At 46.7% G+C, this 11,485-nt stretch overlaps 1 protein-coding gene across 1 annotated transcript in view; it reads left to right on the top strand.

Annotated features, from left to right (window-relative positions):
• The first annotated feature begins 1,025 nt into the window (after positions 1–1,025).
• Positions 1,026–11,485, top strand: part of LOC147726155 (C-C motif chemokine 21-like) — a 57,830-nt gene continuing 47,370 nt past the window's right edge. The window contains exon 1 of the mRNA XM_086960260.1: positions 1,026–1,306. Coding sequence (XP_086816386.1) covers positions 1,243–1,306 — 64 coding nt within the window. The 5' untranslated portion in view covers positions 1,026–1,242. The remainder of the gene's footprint in view (positions 1,307–11,485) is intronic.

The raw sequence follows: 11,485 nt of genomic DNA, 5'->3' as shown, positions 1-11,485 counted from the left end.
GTAAAAGTTGCGTTGTAAAGGGTGTTTCCCCTACAGAAAGGGCCAAGTCCACCCATGGCATTCTGAGAACGGAGTAGGAAATGGTCTATTCTGGATCATTTGCCATGGATGTGAGACATGAAGGCAGTCAGAGGCCAAGGGTCAACCCGGCCTCTGTCATTCATGGTGTCACGAGGGACAACCCTGTCTCTTGCATTTTGCCTGTCCATGGGCCATTCCTGTCTACTGCTGGGTCAACTGTCATATCGCTGTCACTCGCAATGATAGTCTTCTCCGAGACAATTTTTGTAATCTCTCCGTTTCTAAGCGCTGTTACTATAACACACAGTTTATTGTAGTCAATTTCCAACCTCTGAAGGACGTAAGACTGAGTTTACTTTGTTAGGAATGAAAACTTGTGATCTTCAGATAACTGCCTTCGTGAGCAGCGAGCGTTTAACTCTGTGAGATGACACCTCTCGCTTTTTGAGTATATCATTTCACCTTTGACTCTTGCCATTGATTCCCGACATGCCCAGGCCGGCATTGGTGCCTGGGGGCAGGAGGGGGGGGGGGCGTAGGGGGGAGGGAGGTGCACAGATTACATTTCCTAACCAGTCGGTGGTAATTTATGGAAGAGTATTGACAGGACATCCTGTCATGTACCCTACTTCGCTCCACCCATACTCGCCTTCAAGTTGCACTGATCTATTTATTGGCAGTCTGCTATATACTTGTACCCAACCTTACCAGCCATTCAGATGCTGACATGTGGCTGACTCTGCCCCAGCCCTCTTAGCTGAAACAGCCACATTATCTGGATTTCTCGTTTTCCTGCAGAATAATCTATCTCCACCTGGAGACTTTTCAAGGATTCGTCCCCCCTCGCTGCATTACAGACTCCCGGTGCCTCTCGAGGACTGAGGTGGGGGCCACAGCTGCCCCAGACTCCCAGAAAGAGCCTTTTTATGATCACAACTACAGCCCCTGATGAAAACAAAATCACGTTTCCGGTTTGTGGGATGAACTTTGCGCTCTGAGGAGCCGCGAGGTGAACCCTCAGAGAAGACAAGAGCCCGGGCATCAATCACGGCGCGTGAGTGATCGGTTCCTGGACAGGAGCGGGGCCCGGAGCCAGGATCTGGGGACGCAGGGGCCGGGCTCGTCTTAAATAGAGGCTGGAGGCGGCGGCGCTGTCAGACCGTCCTGGAGGCAGCGCGCGAGGTGGCCGCAGCTGCTGGCTGTGAGAGTTCACCCACGGCCATGACCCCGCAGGTGCCCCTGGCCGCCCTCCTGGCGACGCTGCTCTGCGCCCTCGGCGTCCAAGGTACGTCACCCATCTCATTTCTTCTATAGCGCTGAAACCTGGAAGAATTCAGGCGCTTGGCGCTTGGGTTGCGTTTAATTCACAAAAGTCCAGTTTCTGCAAAGACACTCATTACGGGCACGGAGGACATTCTGAATCTCCTCAGACTTCCGGCTACTGCATTCATTGACGGCGTCCTCGTACTTAAAGGTTTGGGATAATACTCCATGTGGGAATACCGCCCGCCACACGGTAGCACCACGCAAAATACTACAGCGCGTGGTATTTTCACAAACTGATGCAACCAGCTTTAGATTTATGGAGGAATCTCTAAATGTGGAAGAGATTATATTCTGCATTTAGCATTTAGCCCCCACCCCCACCTCCAATCTACGAAAACCCCCAAATCTAGCATCTTTAAAGTTCATAGACTCTTCTATAAATGGGTCGGTCCTCAAAGGCACTTTAAGTACCTGCACTTCTTTCCTCTGAGAGGGAGACAACCTGCACTTCTCCGTACGGATGCGATACATATGTTGGGACAGCCCTACTGGTGCTCATGGTGACTATAATATAGGCACACGTGTGGTAAAATGAGTATATGTTGGTATCTGGATTATATGAAGTGCTTGGGATGGTGCTAATTTGGTCAGAATTGTCAAGTATCATTCATTCCATTTCATATTTTGTAAGTGATGCGCTATTTTGTATTTCTTTTGTTGTTGGTCAGTGCTCTCTTGCAGCAGGAAAACGCAAAGTTTGTATTTTGTCTTCTTGTGTAAACACGAGGCTTGATCACTGATCCCACTTGTCCTACTACACCGCATTGTGTGATCTTGTGAACATTCCCCTATATCCCGATACCTCATTCCCCACGCTATGAAACAGTAAGAGCGTTCAGAGACAGCACGTGGGCCCCGTTTTGAGCTCTATGAACATTCAGGACATGCGCCCATTGAAAGATTCGGCCCCAATGCTGACTGGTTTTGAATTTCCAGCAATAATAAACACTAATCACTTAAACTATTCGTGGAAATAGTGCTATACTATAGAAATTCCAGACTCTAGATTTACTAAGCCTTTGCGTCACACAAAGGGACGCAGAGTAACGCAAAAGCTTGTTTGGCATTTGCAATGCCACGCAAGGCCTGATGGGCGTGGCTTTACAAGAAATGTAATGTAACGCAGCTGCTTGTGCTGCGTTACTCTACATTTCATCGTGGGAGGCGCTCCATGGGAGGAGCATGGCGTTCCCATGCACCCACCCATGGTTTTTGGTGAATTTCCAGATTTACGAAAGCTAGTAAACCTGGGAAACATGGTACGCCGTCCCCAGTGATGCGTAACATGGAGGAATGCCTTTATTTCTCCTCATTACTCCCTCTTTCTATTTTTGTTACATTCTGCCGCACACGTAGAAAGAGGAAAATACCTCTAAGGTTGTTGTGCAGGAAGGTGTTCCTTCCTGCACTAAACCAATCCTGGCTGTCAAACAGGCGCCCTTTGCAACCCTTACTCTATGGTACAAGGGGCTTGCATTGGCGCCCGGCAGCACGCAGTGCGCCAGAGCAAGGAGAGAGCAGGAATGCGGCATATCTTTGTAAATATGGAGCATGTCTTTTCTCTCCCTTTCACTCGAAGCAGCGCAGCAACTATGCGAGCTGCCGGGTGTTGCGGGAAAGATTAGTAAATGTGCCCCAGATATTTATTGTTAATATTTCGGTGCATACTTTTACATTTTCGTCCATAAAACGCAGTATGTATCATAAAGTGCCCCGGGGTGCAACAAGTGTTTGCAGCTGCTTTTTGCATGCCCAGCGCAGTCTGGAATTACTGAAGGGTCTGCAGACACTTGTGTGGCCCCTTCTGTAATATGGAAGCGTCATCACTAAATCAGCACTGACATGGTGGCGCAGGGGTGTGCCCTGATTGCATGGGGGTGTGGACCTTTGACTCTGCACCATGTTACAGGCACAGGCTGTTACTTGCAAAATCCCTACCACTGCCTTAACCACTCTTGGCACATTTTGGCATGACTTAATCTGTGACAATGTCTAATCTTTGCAAAACTTTTAATAAAAACCACTAACGATACTTGAGTGAAATTGACACTTGAGTATATGATGCTCTTTCGCAGACCCACGGGCCCGATGTATCTATATTTCATACAACGTAAGCCAGCAGGACAACTTGCTGCGCTGGGTGAAAGAGTGGGCAGGAATGCGCCATATTTAATACTATATGGTGCATTCCTGTCCTCTCCTTGCGCTGGCGCAAAATGTGCTGCGTTGATTCAACGCAGACGATCTTGCTTTATGGTGCAAGTGTGCTTGCATTGCAGGCAGGATTGTTTTTGTGCACGAAGGGACCTTTCCCTGCCCAAAAACAATCCTTAAAGGTTTTTTCCTTTTTCTGAGTGTGATACAGAATGCGGCACACTAACAAAAAGGAAACAAGGAGAAATAAAGATATTCATCCTTGCTGTGCCTTCCATGGGAAGGCGGAGCATTTTGCTGCATTCCCAGGTTTAAATCGGTGAGTGCGCCAACATTCCTGGGTGGATTTGAGGGAGCGCCCACGCTCCACCCATAGTGCGGCTTTCTATGGCAGAGCGACTTGTGTTGCTCCAGATTTACCAAGCGCGGCGGGGCCACGCAAGGGGATCTTGCCTTGCTTGGTAAATCTGACTTGCGTATCGTGCGTGACGCAAGGGCAACACAAAACGATGATAAATCAGGACCTCAGTTTTTATAGACGATTGCTCCTACCAGGCCAACTACTAACATTGATGAATATATTCGTTATTTACCTTAGTGCTTATTTATTTACTTACACTCTTCGTAAATGCCGTCATACCATGACAATTGTGTCGTCTTTAAGTAGAATACTCAGATATCCACTCGTCATGTTTATTCTTCATGGAGCTATAAATAAATAAAAATGTCAGGCGGTGCACTAGTTGTGTGCCACAGGTGAGGTGGCCCCTGGGGCAATGGGCCCTGGGTTCCAGGTGGCCCCTAGTCCTGGGTCATACACTGCACCTGCCTGCAAGGGGATCTCTAATTCTGCTTCAGAGGAGGGTCGGGCCCATCGCCCCTGAGGTGGTCTGCCAATAACAGGCCTAAGTCCGCGCCAACCCTGGGAACAGGCCTTCCATTCAAGGGTGCTCCAAGGCACAGTCAGGGATGGTGTACCCACCCAGACACCCCTCCGCCCGGCCTTGTGCCCAATGTGTAATTCAAGCCCAAAACCGAGGCGGAGGGCTGTCTACCTGACTCTTCCAACCCACAGCATATGGATGTAGTTTGTTGATTTAGCTCAACCCTAAGGGAAAGGCATCTAAGCGCTATGCAGGGCCAGAGGAAGACAAGCAATCAGAGGGAATCTAGGAAGGGGCAGGGGGTGGGTGCTGGGTTATGGCAGGTGTGCAGATCATGTAAAAGGTGTCACATCCACAAATGGCATAACTAACAAATGTTATTGACACAGTCGTGGATACGTCTAAGCACTATAACATGTAGGTGTTACTGATTTCACAACATAAATAGAACTCACCTTAACCACCTTACAACCATAAAAGCCAGACGGCCTCATTTAGGTTTAGCGCTTATCGGGTTTTACGATTTATGTACCTTTCATCTGAACTTTTTGCCCTTTAGTTATTATTCCATGTTTTACAACTTAATTGGGTCCTATCATGAACGTACTCCCAGCAGGTGTTTAACGGTTCTTTATGTCGAAAGCCGCAAGACGTCTACACTATTCTAATGTTTGTCGAATTTGTAAGCATTTTCCTACCTGAGACGTGAGTCACGCTAGCATAAGTTCAGGAGACACATTTGCTTAAATTGTCATGTGGCGTTTCATAGTTCTATTCGTATGGTGACGTAGAGCGCTATTTATAAGTGCGTTCATGACCCTTTCAAGGTGCTACAGTCTGACAGAGTTTACCTTTAGTTTTTGTGAGCATAACATGGCAGAACCACATGCATCTTTATCAAACAAAAGAAAAAAAGACAATACAATCAGACGTTGCTGCTGAGGGGGGAGGTGCCCTTTATTATTCCAGCAGAAGCTAAAATAAGGACTGCTCAAACGTTTATGTAAATTGACCAACTTAACTTCCATTGCATATGTCAATTTAAATACATACAACGAAGAAGCGCCATACACGAGTAAAATGTAAAACTAACTGTCCTTTATTAAGCGACTAGGATTCAAAACTGAAGTCTGTAAATTGCACCAAATAAGCGACACAGGGTTTAAACCTACCAAGCTACCTTCCCAGACTAATACAGTTATCACTGTTGTCAAGGGAAGAATGCACTTTGAGTAATGTTTGCTTTAGTTTAACTTTCACTATTGAATGTTTGTTTTTACTTTGATTTAAACAAATAAATCACACAAACTAAACACATTCCACCGTTTTCATAAAATCAATCCAGAAACAAAGCATATTCTTGGCGAAAAGAATCTAACAGAGCTGGATCAGTTTTGTTGTACTTGGCGAGGTAGTTTAGGCAGTAAATATTTACAAAAGCTCTTCGTCTACTGGTGTTTACAGAAGCGGGTTGAGAATATCTAAGCTTTGGATTCTGTGAGCCTTGCAGAGGTTGCTGGGAAGTATGCACTGGCGGCCATCTTGTCTGCTCTCTGGTTTCTTTCTGTGAGCGGTACAGAGCTTGCTGGGAAGTGTGCACTGGCTGCCATCTTATCTGCTCTTTGGTTTCTGTGAGCGGTGCAGAGGATGCTGGGAAGTGTGCGCTGGTGGCCATCTTATCTGCTCTGTGGTTTCTGTGAACGTTGCAGAGGATGCTGGGAAGTGTGCGCTGGCGGCCATCTTATCTGCTCCTTGGTTTCTGTGAGCGGTGCAGAGGTTGGTGGGATGTGTGCGCTGACGGCCATCTTGTCTGCTCTTTGGTTTCTGTAAGCGGTGCAGAGCTTGCTGGGAAGTGTGTGCTGGCTGCCATATTGTCTGCTGAGACCATGATTAAATCTGAGGCTACAGTAATCAGAATGTACAGTTGTTTTGCAAACAGGCTGACGCAGGATAAATCAAAAAGAGAAGTCATATAGTCATAGCTGCCAAGGTTTCAGATTGCTTATGTGTGACATGTTCATAATGTCAGTGTACTTATGAGTGACATTCAACGACTATGAGTGACACTTTTTTGCACGCAAAATCAAGCAATGAAGACAAGGGAAACACATATATCAGAAATGACACCCATTTGAGCAACCAGAAACTCTAAGTGTATCTTAAAATTGCTGCAAATCACTCGAAATGGAAGGGCACTAACCTAGTGTCCAGTTTAGTTATGCTCGTGATCATGACGCGTTAAAAGTAATTTAAATATGGATTGGAGAAGGTACTAGTGACACTTATTCCTCTGTAGCGAGCAGCACATGGCTGGACAGACAATAAACTAATCAAACACTGCAGTGAGTGTGTTTAATTATTATATCACTCTGACCATTATATAGGACAGGTTCTCAGACTGCTAATGTGTGACATTTTGGTGGTTTCAGTGTGCGTATTGGTGGCATTCACTACCCAACGAGTGACGCTTTCTCACAAGTAAATCTAAGCAGTAACTAGTATTTTTGTGATCCTCTGTGAATTTTCGATTTTTACGCACGGTAACAACCCAGCTTCTGTAGTGAACAAGGCTAGACAAATGGAAAACCTTGCAATAAAAACAACTCCTCAGCGTTTCCCAGATGACAAGTACATGAAGTTGTGCCCCTACATTAGCTGCACCTGAAATAGCCTTCTCGTAAAATACACCTAAGTTACATAATTTCCTCACTAGAAAAAAACAGAAGTTCCTAACACATTTAAATAAATGACGGGGTCTGCTGAAAACAAAACTGCCCACCCGACCACCTACCAGCTGAGAGGCGCCAGCGCGGATCTCAGCTGCAATGAATCAATGACGATTACAAACCATCTGAAGTTTGGTAAAGCTCATCAATCGATCCTAATAACACATCCAAAGTACCACAACCATCACCCTATCAACCATGCACCCTAGTAGCATAGAAGGATACAAATATACACTTGAACAAGTGTGACAGATTGGGAATTGCATGCATCTTAATGTCGTTGCACAAGAAGCAGCTATCGAATGTGAACATGGGACACCACATAACTTGTTAATGTTTTTATACTATATTGATAGAATTGGTGTTTTAAAAAAAATGTATATCTGTATAGCATTGATTTGAATTTCCTTAAAGCAAGCTACAAAACAAATCACATTATAACATTGTAAAAAACACACAGGCAACCTGATGTCATCATACTGCTTGATATTAGGTTTGGTTCTCAGTGTTGGCTTGTTTCAAAGCTCTCACACTCTTTGCAGAAATGGAAAATGAGGTAAAGTTACTTGCAGAGGATTATACAGAGTAGTGTAGTAGAGAAGCCAGGAATGTTGTTTAATTCCAGCAGCCTGAAGACAAAGCCTCCTTCATCGACATAGAGTATAAGTAAACCACATATTGGAATCACCACATTTCTGCTTGTTTTAGTGTTTTAACACCCTTGATTTGTACATGTTCCAGTCTTTTTTTTTTTTTTTTGAAAACCTTTATTGATTGTAAACACAGTACACAGCGTCTGCCTACAACCACTGCGGGCCGGCCGCTATGACATCACAGAACATTCCAAGTTCCCCAGCGTTGCGATAGATGACAGAAATATCGACAATACAGTGTATTAGCAGGGAACTGCGGAAAAGGATCAAGAGGGCTTCGTTTTATAGTTTTGGCGAATCGTCCTAAAGTCAGACCGGGTAGTGGAGAGGGCGAGCCACCTAGAAGGGTATCCACAAGTGGATCGGCGTTCTTAAAATACTGGCGTAAGTCATTACAGGCAGGATATACAAGCGCGGAAGTGCATTTCGCCCCAGTTAGCGCCCGCCCAATCAAGATAATATCTCAGGAGTCGGGATCTAACCTGTCTATGGCATAACAGGATGAAAGAGGGTTGACTCAATGACATTGATGAAAGGGTCTGACGACATACAATAACGCAAGCATCACGTGAAACAATTCGTAAACAGGATACGTGCCCTCAACCCAAGTACAGGTGGGAAGGAAAAGCAGGCTTTGCAAACATTCCGTAACTGTGCATTAAATTCGATATCTTTAACTATAGAGTCAATAAACAATGCGAAATGACATGACCACACTGCGCAAAAAGCATCCCAGAAGACCAAACCCGGACCCCCCCGTCTGACCCATGATAGATGAGAAAAAGAGAAGAAGCAAGAGAAAGAGAAGAAAAAGGCCATAGAACAAAAGAAAAGAAATTAAAGCCCCACCCCCCCACCCTGCATACCAGCGGAAGGCTACGGCCTACCCCCCCCCCATAGGCATGCCTGTCGCCCCAGTAAAGACCCCGAAGATGGGAAAAGGAGGAGGACCCTCGCGCCGGCCCCAAATCCCACCCCCTCCATCGCGCCATAGTAGAAAGTGCAAGCCCATCAGGATGAGGAGCGAGTATCATATTACATCCATTTCAACCCCACAAAGTCATGGCGTCCGAGTCTTGCATCGCCACCGAGACCCTTCAGACAATACAGGAAACAGTCAGCACTCATCCCTGGCCAGTACGAACAGAAATAAACAAACTTTCTGACTCAATAGTACCAGAAGCCGATGAGCCCAGCGAGCAGTCATGTCTTATGTGAGCCATCCAGGCGCCGAGCAAAAACAACAACACGATGTTTACACCCCCATTCCAGGATATATTTTCCGGCATAGTAGACGCTTGGCATTGTAGTGCAATGAGTGGCTTGTTAGACGTGTAACCATAAAGGGTAGCATTCACACTGGTCGAGCCAATAGAGTTAGGAGGTGTATCTTCCAAAACTGTGTGTTTCCGAAAGTCTCCGGTGTCTAGGGAGTGAGAGTGGTCGCGCGCCAGGCAGAAAGCATCTTCATCTGCTTTACCAGGTATCATCCCAGGAGCGATGGCCGCCATTGAGTCGCGGAGAATCAGTCCTCGATAGGTCAGGGAGAAGCGAAAGTCCAGGATAGCCCGGAGGATATCTCCCAGCGTGGGCTCCATTGCTGCGTTGTCGGTATAAGCCGAGCCCGGTTTCCTTGGGGACCCCTCAGACAGCTAGAGAGGAGATTAGGCAGACGAGAGTAGTGAGTACGTCTGTGGCGCACAAATAGGTACTGCGGAGTACACCAAAAAACAGCTTTAAATCGTGTGTGAGCGCCCATCAATCAGGGAAGAGGAATTCAGCAGACCGCCCGATCCGTTGTTAAGCGATCAATCTGAGTCCCAGGTCAACCCCAAATAGCCAACCAAGAATGTCCGCCACAGGCAGGGGGCTTAGCGCCGATCTCCGATCTCCGGTACAGTCACCACTGAGGGGTCAGCCAAATAGATGAGGCAAAGTTCCGAGTTGTTGCCCCGCGCTCAGCTCGCGCCAGTCATTAAAATCGGGAGGCTGCCATTTCCGACCAGGATCACCGGCTCCCGTTGTCAGGTCAGGGCCGCTGTTGATCACCTCCGCTCCGGCAGCACTACCACTCGGGGTCCCGGCTTTGGACCGGTGCAGGCCGCGATATGCAAGACGACGTTTCTCGGCCGTCCGGGGTCGCCGCTAGGCCGGAGTTTCACGGCCAGGCACCGCACCGTCTCAGCAACACGGGGTTACGGTTGGAACGCAGGATGGGCGTCAGGATAATTGGAAGGCGATGGCGAGCGGCGGAGCCGAGCGCTTAGGCGGCCATCTTGATCGCCGCCGTGGCTCCTCCTCCATGTTCCAGTCTTTTATCTATACATTCTATTTGAGGATCCCAGCCAGCGCGTGCTTTATCATGTACAGACATCTTAGTATCTTGCATGAGACACACTGATTGCCTTCACAAAATGGCAGATCTTCCACCAGAACTTTGCCCCCTTTTGTGGATATGACACTGGTGTGGATGGAGTTCTGCTGTAAGGATCCTGTGGATGTCCACGTGTGCTCCAACAACGTATATATAAATTCAGTCTGGCTCTCGTCTGTGAAGTGTCAGTACCAATGCTCCCCTTCCGCCCGACGCGTGGTCGGCATCACCTACCAACCACGAGGCAGTGGCCGCGATAGTCTGAGTGTTCTGCACTTCCCATGGACCACGTGATGCCTGGCACCTGCCCTCTTCTCATAAAGCCTGAAATTTGAGAGAGAAGTGCATGTCCCAGATTAGGGAAGGATTCACGCGTTCAAGGATTAATGGCCGATTCTAGCTAATTGTCTCTAGACCCACATGGGGGAAATACTGTCCTTTTGAGGAGACCATAGACCCCTGGCTAGAGAAGCCGCGATTTAAAGCCATCGTTCTAAAACTGGTCCGGAGGTTGTCTCCAAGAAGCTCAGCAGAAGCCATTAGGAACATGCAGCAGGCGAACAGGACTGACCTAACAGATCCTGCGTCGTCGTGAACGTCAAGAGTTAACCAGGAGTTGTTAGGGACATGCAGGACGTGAACAGGAATAACCTAAGAGATGCTGCACCTTCATGAAGGTCAAGCTCCACAGGGAACATTCCCAGAGTTACAGCCTTGTGAATCAGCGTCAACCCCGACTTGTCCCGCACTCATCCTGGTTTTTTGAGAGCTCCTTTCTTCATTTCTAGGCTTTTCTGTAGGTTTTAGGGCTGTCTCCAACTGACCCAGACCATTCACCCTTAATCTAGATCCATTTGGACCATCTCTCTAATTGTTACTGATCTGAAGATATCACAGTTAGAAGTCCCTGTTCAACCCCAAATCCAAGGACATAAGGATATAGTTATATATCAGATTTTAGGGATCTTTTCCTTGAAAAAGGAAATATACTAATAATGGCCCACGCACATGCACACACACATGCACAAACTCATTAAAGCACCCACACACAGTGATGTGCAGACACACACTGATGTTCACACATACAGAGATGCATGCACACAAACACGCACATACACACACACACTGATGCATGTGCACACACTGATGCATACACACACACAACATAACATATATATATATATATATATATATATATATATATATATATATATATATATATATATATATATATATATATATATATATATATGCACACACACGCGCATATGCACACGCACACACACATGCCCAGTGTTCTGCAACGTATGTTCAGCTCACTGAGCCATTACCACCTATGCTCTCAAT

This window comes from Lissotriton vulgaris, chromosome 3_1 (genome assembly GCF_964263255.1).
Source record: "Lissotriton vulgaris chromosome 3_1, aLisVul1.2, whole genome shotgun sequence".
In the NCBI taxonomy this organism is placed as follows: domain Eukaryota; kingdom Metazoa; phylum Chordata; class Amphibia; order Caudata; family Salamandridae; genus Lissotriton; species Lissotriton vulgaris.
The sequence above is the reverse complement of the archived record's forward strand: the minus strand, read 5'-3'. Positions and strand labels throughout refer to the sequence as shown.